The following is an 18,853-nucleotide window of genomic DNA, read 5'->3' on the forward strand; positions in this document are numbered from 1 at the left end:
GCCCCATTCCACACTCTTGCCTTCAGGGGCCCCGGCCCCCCGGTTTCAGAGCCTTCTTGAGTTGTGCACGGGGAAGAGATGCGCTCCTCATAAACGGGGCTCCACTCTCTCAGGTCTGAGGGAGTTAGTTACCCATCTGCTTTCATCCTGCGCGGTGCTGCGGCTGGCCTCTCCTGTCACCTCTCCATGCTCGCGGCCTTGTCCGTTCCTTTGCTGTCATTTCAGTCAGGGTTGGGCAGGCAGCGGAAATAACCAGGTGTGTTGACCAGGAGAGCCAGACTTCATTAAAAGCTTTGCAGCGTGCCTGACCCCCGAGGACGGCAAAGTGCTGGCAGGCGGGAGCTCTTCTGGTAGAAGTCTCTAGAAGGTGGGGGTGGAGGGACGCACCACACAGGAGGTAGGAGAGCTCTATGACCTTGACCTCGCCAAGGCTCAGTTTCCCTGTGTATCCAGCACGTAACCTCAGCTCTGCAGGCAGAGGTGAAGGGGGGGGGGTGCTGGATGTAAGTGAGCAGAGCTGTGGTTTGTTACCGTCAGTCATCCTCGTGGGTAGACGTCACCTCTGTCTCCAGCGAGTGCGTGATCAAGGTGATGTGTCACTTGGTACAACAGAAAGTGGCTCTGTGGTAGATGGGTTTAACCCGGCATGTGGGCCTTGAGTACCGACTGCCTCGTTTTCTTGCCAGAAGCCTCCAGTTTGGTTGGCAGAGTGGCGACCAGCTGGCCAATTGGACGGGGCTCTTTAATGTCACGGACGACCCGGCAGTGCAGAGCGGCAGTGACTCCAGCTCCAGGTACAGACCCCCGGCGAGTGACCAGGGAGGGGGGAACCCATCCTGAGGTGACCTCGTAGCCCCTGCCCCATGCTCCGCCCCAGAGCTACCCTCAGGGAAGAAGCAGGTCCTAAGCTTACTGCCTTTTGGCATCGGCCTTGTCTCCTTTGCCGTGAGGGGTGAGGGCTAGACCCAACCACAAGGTAGGGACTCACTGGCCCCTCTCTGACTGGAGCTGGAAGGGGTGCGGAGTCTGGGTCTCGAGCTTTCATTTGAGGTGGGTATTTGGCTCCGTCCCTGCCACAAGGATTTCGGATGTCGGCCTGCAAGAGTGGGCAGGTGTGTGGGTGGCCTCAGGGCTGGGTGTTGGGCGTGGCTTTGGGTCCTCTGACATCCCACTGGGCAGGCGTTTCCTACTGTGCCCCCAGGCGGGGCTGACCTTGACTGGGGAAGAGCCATTCCCATCAAGATGGTGCTGACATTTGACATTCATACGGTCACATGGATATTTCTACTTGCTCTGCTGCCGTGTTTGGAGTTCAATCAGTAATGAAGGGCACTCTGTACATTCCGGAGTTCAGTGTTTGTTGAATGAAGGAAAATACAGTATCCTCAGGTGGGGCACGCTCATGGCAGGGAAGGCGAGGCGTCGTGGGGAATTCTTCCAGACTGGCAGAACTCTCTCTGCTCAGAGCTGGGTGTGGCTGGAACCCGCCAGCTAAGGGTTTCCAGGGGCCAATTAAGTCGTTTGGTCCCTTAATTTTTGCATTTCTAAGTGTGTGCTAACTCTCAGGTCTGTTTCCCTGGAAAGAGGCCTGAGTTTTGTTGTTCATTTTGACATCAGAACATTAAATTGACCCCACAGAGGAGAAGTAGTGTGTTTTTCAGGGACAACACCCCCCCGCCCCCGCAATATGTGTGATTTTGTTCAATGCTCTGAAAAAGTAAAGAAGGGGTGCCAGTGTCAGAAAAACATCAGTCGGGGCAGTGCCCACAGACAGGCCTTAGGACGTGGGGTAGCCTCGGGGACCTGGTCTTATCCTGGCCTTTACGAGTACAGTTCTTTCCATATATGAGTGGTAGGAGCCCTGGCCGGCTGCTGGGCCCCTGAGCTGTCACCCGGTGAGAGCAGGGAGTCCAGACTTGCCCCTTCCAAGCACTGAGTCCCCAGTGTTGGTCTTTCCGTTTCCTTTCGTGACTCGCTCGTCTGGATGGGGGGCGGTCTAGGTGTCCGCCTTCCTGGGAAGGACTCTGAAGAACCCCCTGGGAGAGGTTTGGCTGGAAGGTGCCAATGAACTGAGCTAGATGGCACAGGCATTTCCGGGGGGAGGGGAGACTCCAGCAAGAGTTCTGTTTCCTCCTTTTCCGGTTGCTTGTAACAGCCTTTCTCTCTCCTCCTTTCTCTGCATTTTGTTGCTAATTTCTCTGCCTCCCTGCCCCACCTCCTCTCCCCTCCCTTTCTTCCTGCCACACTTTCTCAGTCCCCATGTCCTGCTTCCCTCCCACCTCCTTTCTTAACTACTCCCCCTCCCAGTGACCCAGGCCAGCCTCCCCTCCCCTTTCACCCAGGATCCCCCAGGGTCAGGGTCACTGCTGGCCTCTTCCATTTGGCTTTGGAACTAAGGCACCCTTTGTTCCACATCCTCCCCAGCTAGCTGAGTTGATTTCCTCCTGGAGGGCTGCCATTTGACCCAGAGCCCCCTTGGTCATGGAATAAATGTGATGACCGCGCATCCCCACTTCTTCTGGGACAATCCCAGGGTCAGATCCCAATTTCTGGTTGACCCCGCAGAGTAGCTACTACATATGTGAGAAACCACAATACGTACAGTTCCCATGTGTCGGAAATAATGGTTAATGTAATTAGAACCGGACTATACGTTGGAGCTTCTGCCCTTCTGCCATCCTTAAAATTGGTAGGACAGCTCTTGGCAGGAGATTTGTAGGGCTTGGGGAGGGAGCTCACGCTGCTGTGGAAAGTGCTCTTCCGGGTGAAAACACATCACCGCAGTGAACAGCCCCACGCATGGAACGTGTGCTGTGCCTCGTGGTATTATTCACCTAGTGAGTAGTTCAGTGCGTATGCCATATTTTGCTCGCTATAGTTGTGTGGTGTGTCTGAGTGTGGCGAAGTGTGTTATTTATTATTAACATGGTTGGAAGGGAAAGTCAGGAGTTACCATATATAACCAGAGGACAAGAAGAGGCAAAAAAAAAAAAAAAAAAAAAAAAGTGAATGACTCATAAATTGTATATTCAACCAGGAGCCCAGGAGAAGGAGAGGTCCAAGCGATCAGTCTGGAAAGCTCCAAATAAGACCACACAGAAAACCCAGGCCAGATAGAGCTCCTAATGGCTGCGGTCAGGTGTTGTCCAAGGAGAAGACCGGGGAAGGCCGGGCCGAATTGGAAAGTGTGTGAGTCGTAAAATATACATCGACATATAGCTTTATTAATTCAAGTGCAGGTCTAAAAGTGTCCAATAGGAGTCCTTAGGGGAACTGCTTTAGGGAGCCGATAGGGATAATTTTTAATCAGCAAATGCTGCTATGTAAGTGGGGTGCTTTGAACAAGCAGGAAGATCTTAGAAGACAGTTCTCATCACGTTCCAGTTACGTGTTTATGTTTCTGTCTCCCTCACTAGACAGAGATTGTGCTTCTCCACCTCTGAATTCTCAGCAGCCAGTGTGTAAGTGGAAAGGGCTCAGTAAACGTTAGTTGAATTACGAAATGAATTAAGCAGGCACGTAGTCAAGGCTATTGGTAAAAAAGCACACTTAGATGTCAGTGTGGCCGAATTCTCCCTTAGAGATCTATTCCTTTGAATCAGTCTGTCTCTGGTACTGGCTTTGAAAATTAATCCCCAGAGGGGCCGCACTTTGAATCACAAACTCATTCACAGTGTGGAATGATCTGAGGAGAGCAGGTGGTAGGGAAGTCTGGGCATTCTGGGCAGCCGGGTGGGGAAAGGGAGGCTGTGGGAGGGGGAGAGGGACGGCTAAGAAGTAGAGAAGGCAGGGAAGGCAGGTTGTGTACTTGTGCAGTAACTGACTGAGAAGCCCTCCCAAACACCTCCCACAGAGCATCGTGGCAATTGTGGAACACGGATGAGGGAGAGCTCTTGTCCTCCATGGCCAGCTCAGTGCTTTGAGCCACCTCGCCCGGCCCAGCCGCCGGCCTTCCCCGTGACCACCCAGAGGGCCGGGGAGGCAGCAGCGCCCTTGGCGGTCACGGTCCTGCAGGGTGGGCAGTTTTGCTTCCACTGCCTCCGGGTGTCCCAGGGAAAGGACCGGGTCAGAGGGGCTGAGGGCCGCTGGGGCAGGAGTCAGTCCTACAGGTGCTGACTGTCAGCCAGGCCTTCGGCCGCAGCATTAAAGGGCTTGGCTCAGCTGCTGCCAGCTGGACCCCAGCCCCACATCAATTCCTTATCATCCTGCCAGTATCCACCTCCCACTCACCTCCTCCTTGAAGCTTTCCTGGATAGCCTCTCTATATTCTATAAGAAGTATCTGCACAGAGGAATGCTTCTATCATTTCACGCCAGAGAACTCTCCAGCCAGTGTACGTACACAGTTCCGTGTTTGTTCAGGTATCCCCCAGATCCCAAGAACTGTGCGTGCATCTCCAGGGCCCTCCGGACCCCCCAGCTTCAGACACAGCCCACAGGTGCCCTGACTGGCCGGCCTCATCCGCCCTTCTCCTGGCCCTCCTGGTCTGGGTGGTATGGCAAGAGCCGGTGTGCAAAGACGATTCCAGGAACTTTTCCCTCTGATGTCTAGAGCAGAGCTGGCCCCAGGCCACTGCCCATCCAAGCTGCCCGTTCCTGGGACAGAATTCTTCCTGTGCTGCTGGGCTTCCAGGTTGGGGTGCAGGGGACTTCCCAAGTGGTGGTGGGGGGGGAGGGTAGCACCAGCCACGGGACGAAAGAGCAAAAGCTCCCAAACTGACACGACGAGAGACTCTGTTCCGCAGAAGAGCGAGCCAGCTGAGTGCCCAGGGCCCGGGCCGGAGCCCTTCGCTCTGGGGTGAGGTCTGTGTGCGTGTCCAGCACGGCCTCTGCCATCCAGGGTTTGGGGTTGTCATTTTTCAGAGCTGGCATTCAATTTCGCATTGTGTTATGCTGTACTTGGCTATTCCCTAATTGTTTCAATACAGTGTGTAATCAGGTACTATATTTGTGTGGCACGGATGGTGGGTGTGCCAAGAGCTCAGTGTGGAAGTCAGAGGTGCTTCCGTGGGGGGCAGAATCGGGCTTGCATCCTGACGGGCGATGCCCACGGCCAAGTGCTCCGGGGGCTGACGGGGTGCCCGGCGCTGTGCTGGGCGCCTGCCCCCCATCCTGCATTTCATCCTCCTCTCCCGTGTGTGAGGCAGGTACTGTCATTGCCCTCATTTTACAGATGAGGAAACCGAGACCCTGCAAGTGATGGGGGATGGAGCTGGTCACACCATGTGCCGTGTGACTCCAGACTCCCCGGACTGACAGCCCGTGCTAGACGGAGGGATTGTTCTTTCTGGACTGTGGACAGGTCAACCCGGGTAGGGTCGGGTGTTCGGGTACCTCTCTAGGGTCTCTCAACCGCCCCCCTCCCCGCCATCTCTCTGCCGCCTTTTATCCTCTGTGTCTTTCCCCCACCCCCTTTGTGGTTAGTGCTTTCTTGACTGTTACCCCTGACAAATGCTTCCTTCTACCTGCTCCTGGAGGCTCCACATTTCAAAGAGGAGCCCTTGGGGGCAAGATTAGCCCGAGGGAGGGGCGCCTGGGTGACTCAGTCGGTTAAGCGTCTGACTTCAGCTCAGGTCATGATCTCGCGGTCCGTGGGTTCGAGCCCCACGTTGGGCTCTGTGCTGACAGCTCAGAGCCCGGAGCCTGTTTCAGATTCTGTGTCTCCCTCTTTCTCTGACCCTCCCCTGTTCATGCTCTCTCTCTCTCTCTCTGTCTCAAAAATAAATAAACGTTAAAAAAAAAAAATTTAAGATTAGCCTGAGGGAAAGAATGTTCGTGCACTGCGCCCTACACACCTGACTCGTGAGTGCAGTCTGGTTTAGCATCAGCCTTTCCGGTCAATTGTTAAGGCTGTGAGAAAGGACAAAAAAATAAATAAAAAGAGGGCCGGAGTTCTCTCGGGCTCCATCCAGCTGGGAAGAATTTGGGGAATCAGGTTTGGCAGAATGTTCTGGGCTGGGTGCTGGAAAAGCAAAACAAAGATGGTGCAGCTTCCGCATCGCCTCCCACGTACCTGACGTGGACCTCTGGTGGCCAACAGGCAGGAGGCTGTCCGTGGAGGCCAGGTCGTTGGCATCCTGGGACTCATCAAGAGGTGGTGTCCCGTGTGGTAAAGTCCCCCTGGCCCTCGAGCTTTGTGGCCCTTGGTTGAGTCTGAATTGAGTCTCCTGGGCAAATGACCACTTGGGTGCATGGGTCTGTGCCCCAGTTCCCTCATCTGTTGAACTGTCACCTTGTTCAGGCACTACTGGTGGGGTCCCCTGAGAGGACCTTCTGGGTAGATCCGGGCCCCAGCTTCATCCTGACTCATGGCTGAGTATGAGGACTTTCTCTCTGAGCCTTGTGTCCAGATCAGATGATCAAAGGTGCCTGCCAGGGCCTCCCCCAGGTCTGCTCCCAGAATGGCAAGTAAAAGGGGAGTGGGGTCAGGCTGGAGGACCAAGCATGCACCCGTGATCAGCAGTTTAGGGGGCTCCCGGATAGGAAGGCGCCCGAGGCCATCCCAGTTTTGCACTCCACGTAGCCATGCACACGGCCTGCACCTGCTAGGTTGATGGCCGTAAAGACTGTGCTGGGGCGGGGGTGATGGGGCGATGGGGCTCACAGAGGCTGTCCTCCCGTCGCAGGCCTCCTTGTACAGATGTAAACCTTCCCCCGCTCACCCTCCACCGGGGCTCCTACAGAGCACTCGGGTCTCTTCCTTCTTCCTCTGGCGGGTCCCTCACACGCAACTGACTGTCCCTCCCAGTTCTGCAGGCTGGTTGTTCGAGATCAGGAGGAGAGCACAGTTCAGGGTCAGATGCGAGCCCACCCTGCCTTGCACACCATTATCTTCTTGCCGTGCCCTCGCCTGGTGGGAAGAGGGTGAGAGAGCTCTCTAGGGTCCCTTTTATAAAGGCACTGATCCCATGCGTGAGAGCTGCGCCCTCATGACCTAATGGCCCTCCAGTGACCCCGCCTCCTAATGCCATCACATTGGGGGGTTAGGTTTCAGCACGTGAGTTTGGGGGGAGACACACCTTCAGCCCGTGGCACTCACTCTGCTCGTCACGCAGACTCCCGCGGTGACCGTGTCTAGCACCTCCCACTTCTGTCCTCACCTCAAGCCATGCCAGTGGGGCATCTGCCTCTCGGCTCCCCTGAATCTGCGCCGGTCAAGGTCACTGATGACCGTCTGGTTGCTAGGGCAGCAGGACCTCATCCATCCTCCTCTTCCTTGGCCTCCATTAGCTCTGGACAGAGCCGACCCTTCTGTCCTGGAAATGTTCTCTGCTCTTGACTTCTGTGGCATTGGGCGTTCTGGGTTTTCCTTGTTCCCACAGACTTCCCTTCTCAGTCTCCTTCCGTGGCCCCTTCTCCCCTGCCACCATCTGAATGTCGGAGCTGACTGCACGTGCCCCTCTGTGCTCTGCCCTCCTCTGAGATCTCACTTCGTCCTTTGTGCCTTGACTCTGGAACATGTATCTCTAACCCTGGCCTCTGCACTGGACTGCTGACTGCCTACTTACGATGTCCTCCCGAATGTCTGAGAGTCCCAGCAGCCTTACCGTGGCCCAGGGGCTTCTGACTTCCGCCCACGCTGTTTATCTTCATCGTTCCCTCCTCTCGAAATGGCTCTGTGATGCAACCAGCTGTCCAAGCGAAACTCCTAGGAGTTACCGTTGATTTCTCTCTTTCTTTGTCGCTGCGTAGATCTTGTCATCAGCTTATCCTTAACCCATTTCCTGCTCTGTCGCCTTCTCCCACGTCTTAGCTGCCACTCTGTGCAATCCCCCCTCTTCTCAGGCGGCAACAGTCCTGTCTCCCTGTCTGCTGTCGCTTTACAGTCCGTCCTCCCTGCAGCGGCCAGAGGGAACTTTTCCATCAGACCGTGCGATTCCTCTGCTTCAACGCCCGGCTGTATCGAGGGGCCCACAGGCCCAGCCTGACCCGGTGCTGCTCGCCCCTCCGGCCTCATGTCCTCTGCCTGTCCATCCCACCACCCCCACTGCCCTGTCCCTGCAGCCCGCTGGCTTTTTCCATCCTCGGGGTGTTTGTGTTTATTCGCCCTTCCCTGTCTGCAATGCTCTTCCTGCACTCCTGCTGAGGGCTCCATTTCTGTTTGTTCAGAGAGGCCTTCCTTGACCTCCTACCAGCCTTCCAGGGACCCTCCAGCCCCCTATCCTGTTTTACTTTTATAGAGCTCATTGCTACTTGGCACTATGTTGCATTAATATTTCATTTGTCTCCTCTCGTGGAAGTCCAGGAAGGCGGGGGGGGGGGGGGGGGGGGGCGGGGATTGTATCTGGCTTGGTCCTCAGTGCATCCTGGCCTGAAACTGTGCCTGGCGTGTAGCAATGGATCAGTAAATCTTCGGTGAGTGAAAGAGGAGAAGAGCCATCCATCGAGGGGAGTTGCACAAAGTCCAGTTTACTAAGGACTGAGCTGGGGAGCGTGCCGTGGGCTGTAGGCACGTTCGAGGCAGAACACGGAAGGCCGCCAGGAAGCTGGCCTCTGATGTGCAAGCAGGTAGCAGCCCGGAAGACACAGTGAGGAAAGAGCGTTCCCGACAGAGACACCCCTCCAGTGGGAAAAGAGGACCGATTCACGCCCCTAGTGCAGGGAGGGAGAGAAGGACCCGGAAGGGAGCAGAGGTGGCCAGCTGGGGTGGGGAGGGGAGGGGAAGTACGAGGAGGCCAGTAGGTCTCAGCGGTTAGCTTGGGCCGCCGGGGCATGGTGGTGAGGCGCAGAGGGGCAGTAGGGCGGTGTCCGGGTGGAAGACCGACCATGCTCGTTTAGACACGTGGAGGTGTGCCGGGTGATTGGGCCGGATTTAGAGGGGAGGTTTCCAGGGCTCCCTGGTGCAGCGCAGAAAGTAAGGCTCCCGCGCGTGCACTCTTGCGTGGACTCTCGGCACACTGGGTGTGGGGCCCTGCAGACCCACAGGGCGGGGGTGGGGGGGTGGAAAGGAGGAGTGGCAACAGGCTTTTGCCCCTGACCCCCCAGCCCCCACCGCATGCCAGGAACGACCCTCCAGGGAAGCTCGCGCCGACAGCGGATGGATCACGGGACTATCGAGGGTTGTATTCAGAACATCAGGCTTTCTTAGCTCTCCGTTCTGATCCTTCAACCCCCTCTGCAGATTCCCACGGATGGATGAGGAAATGGTGGCCCAGGGAGAGCCAGCGTCCAGCCAGGGGGCCGAGTCAGGTCTCTCTACCACCCGGGGAGGGGGGAGTGTCTCCTCTGGGCAGCTGTGACCTGCAGTTGACAGCCCAGCTCTTCTTGGTTCTCTCTGCACCTATCTGAGAAGAAGACGCCGCAGTCCTCTGAATTGTCAGGCTGCAGTTTCCAGACTCTGGTTTCTGTGCGTTTGCTCTGACGGGTAGCGCGCTGTCTCGAGATGGCAGCTGTTCTGGCCCTGAAATAGCACGGAGCTCACTGAAGGGGAGGGGGTTGCTCGCTGAGAAATCCCCCCCACCCCCCCATAACCGTGGCTTGTCAGAATCAGGGAGAGGGAGTACACTGCAGTCACTGAAGAACATAGGTTCTGGGCTCCTAAAAGCCTGAGGTCCCCTTTCCAGCACCCCCATTTATGAGCTGAGTGACTTTGGGCAAGTTGCTTTTTCCACTTACAGTCTGAATCTTGGGTATAAAAATGGGGAAACAATGCCTGTCCTCGTAGGGCTGTCGGGAGAATTAAACAAGACAAAGTTAAAGAGTCCAGTCTCAGACTGCCACATACAGTTGTGCAAGATGGGCACTGCACAAAGATACCCAGCCAAGGGGTCAGGCAGGGTTGACATCCAGCTCACTCTCACTTGATAAATCATGTGACTGGCATGTGGCTTAATTCATCTGGAGAAAGAGGTACTTTTTCCTAATTTGCACAGAGGTGCCATACCCTCACTGTATTCCTACCCAGTGTGGAATACATAAACCACTCTGTGGTCCTCTGAAACTCTGTACCAGGTTTGAGAAGAGTGCAGGGGTTCAGATTGCTGAGCTGGGGCCGCTTCCCTGCTCTGGGCTGGTGGAGGCTCTTGAAGGACATAGAGACCTCCTTGGGCTCCTGTCCTCTTGAACACCATCAGCACCCGGGGATGAGGGGCAGTGTTAGATAGAAAGCTGCATGCATGCACCTTATCTTGTTCCAGCCAGGTGCTTGCTGGGGCTCAAGTTCTGGGACCTCCAAGAAAGACCCCACAGTCTAGGGTGCCTGCGTGGCTCAGTCGGTTAAGCATCTGTCTTCGGCTTAGGTCATGATCTCGTGGTTCGTGAGTTTGAGCCCCACATCAGGCTCTGTGCTGGTGGTGCAGAGTCTGCTTGGGATTCTCTCTCTCTCTGTCTCTGTTTCTCTCTCTGCCCCGTCCCTACTTGTGCTCTCTCACTCTCTCTCAAAATAAATAAATAAGCTTGAAAAAAAAAAAAAAAAAAAAGACCCCATGGTCCTGATGAAGCTCCCGAGAGGGTTCAGACCAACAGGAGGGCCCTATGAGGGGCAGGCTCATGGACAAAGGCTGGCAGGGATGCGTGAGGGCCCCCGGCCACGCTGACAAGAGGCCTCCTCAGCCTGCAGAACTGGAGCCGCGTCCGGGTAGGAGGATGGAAACTAAAACGCAGGACTGCCGTGGTCACCTCTGAGTTTGTCTTCTCACCTGCTGGCTGGGCAGCCTGGGCTGCCTGGCCCTTCCCCCCCCCTCCCCCCCCCGTGGTCCCTGAGGGCACAGAGGAGGGGGCAGGATGGAGGCAGCTTGGCGCCCGCCCCGGACTTGACTGCCGGAAGCCAAGTGGCATCTGAGATGAGCTGGTCTGAGCGGCCGTGACTATTTATACCCGTGAGGTGCCGAATGCAATGCCGGGGCCCCTCCCTTTGCGCCGGGCAGAGATCGGCTTTCGAGAATTGGACAAAGAGACAGTGACTGACTCACCCTGAGAGGCCAGTGGAGTTCAGAAAGTTGGAGAGACTGCTTCTCTCAGTCTTCTGGCAGTTTGACGGGAAGCTCGAACTGTTTTGTGGGAGATCTAGGACTTAAATAAAGGGGCATCTATTAGTGCTTTCCAGTAGCGGAAGAGTCATAACCCCATTACAGAAAACTTACAAAAGTACAGAAAAGGATTTTAACAGTCATTCACAATCCCATTATTCAAAGAAGCCGCCCATCAGTGCTTTGGTAGGGCCCTTCCCTGCGGCCTGTGCATTCACAGATGTATATACCGTTCTTTCGGGAGATCACAGTGCTGTAGCTTGTGTTTCCCGTTCAGCATCATCCTGGGAGCGTCTTCCCACGTCATTACACAAGGAGACGGAAGCATCACTTGTGACGTCCGCATCAAAGTCTGCGTCCCCGCCAGACAGGGATTACCGTGCTTTTTCCAGAACGCAGTCCTTGGGTGTCCCGTCAGAAGCGGAGTCCGGAGGGGGGGGCTCTCGGCAGCAGTTGTTATGATCTTGCTTCCTCGAGTGTTAGCTTTAGAGCCGGAGACGAAGCAGCGCAGCTCAAAACCGGGTAGGATGGAGACAGGAACAGGGCCACTGGCTCCGTTTTCAGACAGGACACCTGGGGCTGTCGACCCCGGTGTGGGGCGCTTTTGACAACTTGGCTGAGGCACCACGTGGGGTGTTTTCAGGGTAGCTGGGGCTCGGTATCGTCACGTATGGCAAGACTCCACGGAAGTGGGAGTCAATGCCACGACGGAGGAAGACTTTATACTCACAGATCCCTAGACACAGGAGGCACGTCACACCGGAAAGGCCACGTAGGGGGCCACCAGGGCTGGTCAGGAGGCAGAGAGGGTGAGAGGGGAAAGTGGGCAAGAGCCTTCACAGGGGTTTCTGGGGAAGAAACAGCTGAGTCAGAGGCACAGGGATTGGTGGACTCTGGGGCCTAAGGGCTGTCCCTAGCTGTGTGGTACCTGGTCCTGGGATGAGGTAAGGGCAGGGGGAAAGAGGCCCGGAATGTGAGAGGAGTGGTGGTGGCGGGTTATGAGCTCTGGATTGGGTTGTTTGCGTAGGAAACGTGCGCTCACGGGAGGTTACCGTCTGGAGGGATTGGCTAGCCCCAGGGTCAACAAGGCCCCGGATGTTAAAGCATCCGAAACACATAGCTTCTGCACGGAGTCTGCCACAGAGTTGGGTGATCAGGGACAGTCCCATGTCCGGGCAGAACACGGCATGGGCTTTATGCGCAGGGTGGCAGGGGAGAGGTTTACCCATAGCAGCGGAAGGAGGATGCCAGCCGGTCCAGATGGCGGAGAAGCTTCCTGAGGTTCGTCGTGCCTGACTCAGCTCTGCCATCAGCCAGCTGAGGTCCAGAAGCAAGTCGCTGACTCTCTGGCCACTCCTGTCCTTTGATGGCAGGAGAAAGGAGAAAGGACGGAACAAACATTTCTTGGGCTCTTGCTGCGTGCCAGCCACTGTGCCGGGGCTTTCCGTGAAATTCTCATCGCTATCTTACCTCAGCCCTGTCACACGTGCACTGCCCCTTTCTCGTGTGTGGATTTCACAGATGAGGAAACTAAGGCTCACAAAACCGATGGGCCTAGGGTGGCTTGGGCCGGGGGGCGGGGGGGGGGGGGCAGAGAAAGAACGTGACCCCGTTCTGAAGGCCTGTCCACCTAATAGTCACCAGACACGAGGCGTGAGACCATTTGGAGTCATGGCACTGCCTGGTTCCCTGGATGGGTGAGGCTGGGGGTTCAGGAGAGCAGGAGACCGAGTGGAGGCTGGCAGAGGTAAGGCAGGGATGGCCTCATGGAGGCGGCGGAGGGGCTGGCTGATCTTCGCGAGCTTCTTCCTCGTGTCGGTGGATCATTCATCCACAAACTGTGTCTCACTCTGGCTTGGTTAGTGAGTGGGAAACACAGGGAAACTTGGGATTATATTGTCGTGCTGGCTGGGGCCTTGGCTACCACCTAGTTTAAACCGATTGTTTTCAGGAGGAGAAAGAAGAGGCCCAGAGAGGGGAAACGATTTACCGAAGTCACACAGCTGGGTTTAGAGGCATGTCCACGATGTGTCTGTAAGACCCCCAACCCCCTGAGAGCTCTGGGCTAAGTCTCCCCCGAAATAACCCCTGCACCATTTGAATCTGGAGCTTTTCTTAGCAGCAGCCTGAGACCACGGCTTCAGGTGACCCAGTGGATTCCAGAGGACCTAGTGGCCCTGGCTCTGGTTGCAAACAGTGATCTCCGTGGTAAGATGCCACACCTCACTTACTGTTGTGTGACTGGAAAATGATGTGAGTTACAGCCAAGGTCGCAGGCTTTTCTGGTGGCCTCATGCTGACCCCTTGTTCTTAATTGCAGATAACAGAGCCCATTTAGCTAGTGAAAGCAGAAAGGGATTTATTTAGGGCACGGCTAGCTCGGAATCTTTGGGAAAGCTGAAGAAAGACAGAAGGCTGAGCCTCCCCGAACTGCACCGTGAAACGGGGCCACCGTGAAAGCTGCTGCCCCTGATGTAATCAAGAAGGTGCTGCTAAGCCTGCAGTTTCCAAGAGCCGTGCCCTGTGCCCTTCCGCCACATTCTGCACCCGCAAAACAATGCCTGGAGCCTTGTCATTGTTCACCTCTAACCCAGCTCTGAGTCAGTCTCGTGCAAATGCTTCTGATTGGTTGAACCTAGATTATATCCAAACCCTAGCTGCAAGGGAGTCTGGCAAATGTAGGTTTTAGCTTTCTGGCCTGTAGCGCAAAAGGTACAGAGGTAGCAAAGACAGAGGCCCCGTGTTTGAGATATTCACAACACAGTTTGCAAGGGGGAAAAGGATATATAAACAGACTATTATAATACAATGTTATTTCCTCTAACTAAGAGACAAAGGGACCCCAGGACCGGGGGTCAGACAAGGCTTCACACAAGTAGGGGCATTGAGCTGGGTACTGAAGGATCAACATGGGTTTGCCAGATGAGAAAGACAGAGAAAGGAGTTTCAAAACATAAGGGAAACAGAGAGAAAAGGGGAGGGGGAGTGCGGTATTTTGGGAATCCTCAGTGCCTAGTTCTTATTAACGCTGCTTCAATTCTTTTAAGACGTGAGAACAAGGAGCCAATTTCATTTTGTAAATAGGAGCCAATTTGTTCTATAAATGTTTTAATATCTGGGGTGCCTGGGTGGCTCAGTTGGTTAAGCGTCCAACTTTGGCTCAGGTCATGATCTCACAGTTCACGTGGCTCGAGCCCCGCGTCGGGCTGTGTGCTGACAGTTCAGAGCTTGGAGCTTCCTTTGGATTCTGTCTCCCTCTCTCTCTGCCCCTCACCCTCTGTCTCTCTCTCTCTCTCTCTCTCTTTCTCTCTCTCTGACTCTCAAAAATAAACATTAAAAAAAAAATAAATGTTTTAATGTTTAAAAATATTACTTAAAATTAGTTAAAACTATAACTTTAAAACTTAACTATTAAATTATATGAAAATTAAGAGCAAACATTTTAAAATACATATTTTAAAGTATTAAATATATTGTTGTATATAGAAGTTATTTAAAATACAAATATTTTTAAAAAGAAGCCAGTTTATTGGGTAAAATGCCTTTCTGTGTCTAAAGCAGCACATCCATGAGTTTGTTCATGTAAAATCCATGAGAACACATGTAGAGTAATGGCCACCACGTGTTGGGAAGTTTTCTGGGGAATGCTGAAGAATGACTTTATTTTCGATCGTTGGTCATGGCCCACAGGGCCCCCAGGAGCAGCCCTGGGACACCTCTCTCACTTCTGATTCTCCAGAACTTTCTGTCTCAGGCTGTTCACCCACAGGTTTCTTGATTCTGTGGTGTTGAGCGGTTCTGGGACCCCCCAGCCTAATCTGCCCCCGCCTTGTTTGTTTGTTTGTTTGTTTCTTTCTTTCTTTCTTTCTTTCTTTCTTTCTTTCTTCCTCTTTCCTCCTTTTTCTTGCTTTCTTCCTTTCTTCCTTTCTCTTTCTTTGTCTTTCTTCCTTTTCCTTCCTTCCTTCCTTCCTTCCTTCCTTCCTTCCATCCTTCCATGTTTATTTATTTTTGAGAGAGAGAGATGGGTGGGGAGGGGCAGAGAGAGACAGGGACAGAGGATCCAAAGCAGGCTCTGTGCTAAGTGCAGAAAGCCCAATGCAGGGCTCGAGCTCACAAACCGTGAGATCATGACCTGAGCTGAAGTCAGACACTTAACTGACTGAGCCACCCAGGCGGCCCTGCCCCAGCCCTTTCTTAAAAAGAAAAAAAAAAAATTTAAATTATTTATTTTTGACAGAGAGAGAGACAGAGCCTGAGCAGGGGAGGGGCAGAGAGAGAGAGGGAAACACAGAATCCAAAGCACGCTCCAGGCTCCGAGCTCTCAGCACAGAGCCCGACGCAGGGCTCGAACTCACAGACTGCGAGATCATGATCTGAGCCGAAGTCGGACGCTCAACCGACTGAGCCACCCAGGCGCCCCTGCCCCTGCCCAACCCCTTCTGAACAACCTCCAGAGAGAGGCCACTCCAGAGAGAGAGAGGCCATGAGGAGAGGCCCCGTCCTGCCTCTGGCCGAGCCCAGCAGTGAACTGGTCTGCAGGAACCCTCCCCCCACCCAGGCCCTCTTCCTGCCCTGGGCTGGTGAAACTTCAGGTGCGAGGAGGGTGTTTTAAAGGTCTCCTCACCCGGTGGCTGCGGGAGGCCACAGGGCCCTTTTCAGGGGCCACCAGCTGTCCTCGGTGGAGCATGGACAAGAGCAGCCTCAAGTCAACGTGTCGGTTCATGCCCCAGCTTTGCCACCTACCACTCTGGGCCAGCGAGTCAACCCCCGGGGCTTCTTCGGGATGCTTGCGATGGTCACTTGCCTCGTAGGCTGGTTCTAAAGATGAAAAGGGAGCGCAGGGCAAGCGTGTGGCCCGAGGAAAGGGCTCGGCAGGCGCTGGCCGAAATTGGCGTTATCCTGCGTGGAGCTGCGGAAGGGATCCTGAGGTGGCTCTGGCTGGGGGAGCCAGCCAGCCGGTGTTGGAAAGGGCGTGTGCCCCTCTGCGGTGGGACCCAGCTCGAGCCTGACCCTGCCCGAGCCTGACCCTGCCCTACCGCTGGTGTGCCCTGGAACTCTATCTGTTTAGCCTCAGTGTTCTCAGCTGCCAAATGGAGAGAAAGAAACGTCAGTCTCACCCAGTCACGGTGTGAGCATGAGAGTCAAGGGGGCTAATGAGTGTAGCAAAAGCAGAAGATCTTGGCCGTGTTTGAGGCTGTCCTGTGTGGCACTTGCCCAAGGGGAGGAGAAAGGGGCAGGAAAGGGCAGGACCGGTTGAAAGTCTGGGTCTCACTGCCCAGACTCCCAGCACTGCCTCCGGCAGGGGCCGATCACAGGAAGCTGGAGAAGGACACGGTACTCAGAGCGTCCCCCCCCTTCCCTTCTCCTTTGCAGCCACTAGTTTGGAACCCAGCCTGCTTCAGAATGCCATGATTTGCCACGATGAGTTCGTGCCTCGTAAAGGCATAGCGTAAAGGCATGCCTCGTAAAGGAGAGCGGGGTGCTCTGAGTAGTCAGCCACCCGGCGATCAAGCCAGAGGGCCCCCGAGGTCCTGGTGCCCCCTCCCACTAGGTCATCTGCTGGGGTGGCATTGATGTGCTGTATGTATTTGACCGGGTAATAGACCCACCCCCACCCCCCCACGAGAACCCCGCAGTCCCCCAAAGGTCTGGCCGGCTTCTCTGCATAGTAACCTCTGTCCCTGTTGGTTCCCAGGTACTTTGAGTTTTACGAGGGCCCGTTTGAGTATAACTCCACAAGATGCCTGGAGCTGAGACACGAAATCTTGGAAGTGAAGGTGCTGTCCATGTGAGTGTGGCCGGGGTGGGTGGTGGGTGACGGTGCACGTGGGATGGGGCAGGACCAGGGGGCAGGGTGGGGCACGGGCCGAAGGAGACAGGAAGGTGGCTGATCTCAGCAGAGCAAGAATTAGGTCCTCCTTTCCCCTCCCCCCCCCCCCCCCCCCCCCAGGGCCTCTGGCATTTGGAGAGCAGGGATAATTGCATTTAATGAAAAAAAGGCCAGGTTTGCAAGTCCCCAGAACTCTGGGGACTGTGTCTCGATTTCCAGTCTCCGTGATATCATCGCCGGGTTCCTCTTGTACAGAAACCGAAGAGGGCACAGGAGCATCTCACCTGAAATGCAGTACTCCGAGCGGAGGCTTTAAGCATTGCCCTTTGCTATTGCCTTTTAAAAATTTTATATTGATTGATTACATTTCTTACCAAATGTCGGTGTTGGAGTGACACAACATTCAAGTAGTCCAAAAAGGTACACAGTGAAGATTCCCCTGCTCAGAGCCCCCCATTTCTTGTCAGAGGCGACCAGCGTGTCCTTGTGCGTCTTCCCGGAGAGTCTGCGTAAACCAGCCTCGCGCATGGATCTATTTCTTTTTTCTTGTTTTGCACACATCGCGGAAGAACTGTACTTTCTGCTTCGCGCTCAACAATACGGCGCCTATGGCTCTTTTATAAGCCACGGGAGGGGAAGCGCATCCTGTGCGGAACATTTCAGCGTGTGTGCTCACCCCCTCCTTCTCTCCCACACGGGACCACCATGAGTCCGTCGTCCCCCCTGAGAGGGACTTTGTTGTGTGAATCACGATACTTAATTTCTTAATTTTTTTTTTAACGTTTATTTATTTTTGGGACAGACAGAGACAGAGCATGAACGGGGGAGGGGCAGAGAGAGAGAGGGAGACACAGAATCGGAAGCAGGCTCCAGGCTCTGAGCCATCAGCCCAGAGCCCGACGCGGGGCTCGAACTCATGGACCCCGAGATCGTGACCTGAGCTGAAGTCGGACGCTTAACCCACTGAGCCACCCAGGTGCCCCACGATACTTAATTTCAAATAAAATTCCTCTGTGTTTGGAAGCGGTTCTAGCTGGATGTGGAAGGAATGTGGTTTATTCGAGGTCAGGTGGTGTTGGATCCTCTTGTGGACTCGTGGGCCCCTGCTGTGATCCCTGGGACCACTGTCCGTGGCCCACGGGCAGGAGCCACCGCTCCTTTAGCTATTTGACATGATTTCTGTGTGGTGTGGAAATCAGGTCACAGCATGGTCCCCGGGGTCTGGCAGGCCTGGGATCTTACCAGCTCTGTATCTTTATACAAATTACTTAACCTCTCTGAGCCTTTTCTTACCTATAGAAATTGGGACACTATTACCTAGCTTTGAAGGGTTTCCATAAAGACTAGATGAAATAACATGTGAGAGCAGAGAGCCCACATCCATAGTAGCACACAGAGGTGCTCGATAAACAAATAAATGTGTCTCCCTCCCTTTTCTTTCCTTTTTGGAGCCACCACCAGCAGCGGCAGCTTTTCTGGGCTGTCATTCAGAATCCTTAAGCTTAGTAGCTGCAGGAAAGCTCCAAGAAATCCAGCTGGGAATAACTGCGTTGTTTCTGGTCCCTGTGCTAACCAAGGGTCTACGTAACCCTCTCTAGAGGTCAACGTGTGAGGCAGCTCAGCCTCCCATCAACACCACCCAGCCCTCGGCTGCACGCACCGTGGTCTCCGCTCTCATGGAGCTCACAGCCCGGCAGGGAAGCAGACATTAATAACTACCCTAGAGAGACAAGGGGATGGCAGGGAGCTTGACCTGGGCTCGGGTGGGGAGGGGGTTGTCAGGCAAAGCTTCTCTGAGGAAGGGATGCCGGTGCTCCCATCGGACGAGCAATAGGAATTAAGTAGGCCAGGAAGGTTCCAGACTGAGGTTCCAGTCTGTGCAAAGGCCCTGTGCCAGGAGGAAGCCCGCTGTGTCCCAGGCTCTGAAGGGGAGCTTGAATGCCAGTGTGAGAGGGGGACCCGGAAGCCATGTGGCTGGAGGGGCAGATGGGGGCCCGACCTTGTGAGGCCTAGCAGTGTGGTCTGGGATCCAGATTCTATCATCATCTGAGGGCCGG

The 18,853-nt window shown here is 54.8% G+C and overlaps 1 protein-coding gene across 3 annotated transcripts in view; it reads left to right on the top strand.

The window, feature by feature from the left end:
* The window catches only part of ST8SIA5 (ST8 alpha-N-acetyl-neuraminide alpha-2,8-sialyltransferase 5), a 50,977-nt gene that overhangs the window by 16,936 nt on the left and 15,188 nt on the right, over nt 1-18,853 (top strand). For 2 of the 3 annotated variants that reach the window (XM_049620139.1, XM_049620142.1), the window contains exons 2-3: nt 687-794; nt 16,662-16,754. In XM_049620139.1, coding sequence (XP_049476096.1) covers nt 687-794; nt 16,662-16,754 — 201 coding nt within the window. The remainder of the gene's footprint in view (nt 1-686; nt 795-16,661; nt 16,755-18,853) is intronic. The other variant, XM_049620140.1, reaches the window with a different exon arrangement.

This window comes from Panthera uncia (assembly GCF_023721935.1).
Source record: "Panthera uncia isolate 11264 chromosome D3 unlocalized genomic scaffold, Puncia_PCG_1.0 HiC_scaffold_8, whole genome shotgun sequence".
NCBI classification, from domain to species: domain Eukaryota; kingdom Metazoa; phylum Chordata; class Mammalia; order Carnivora; family Felidae; genus Panthera; species Panthera uncia.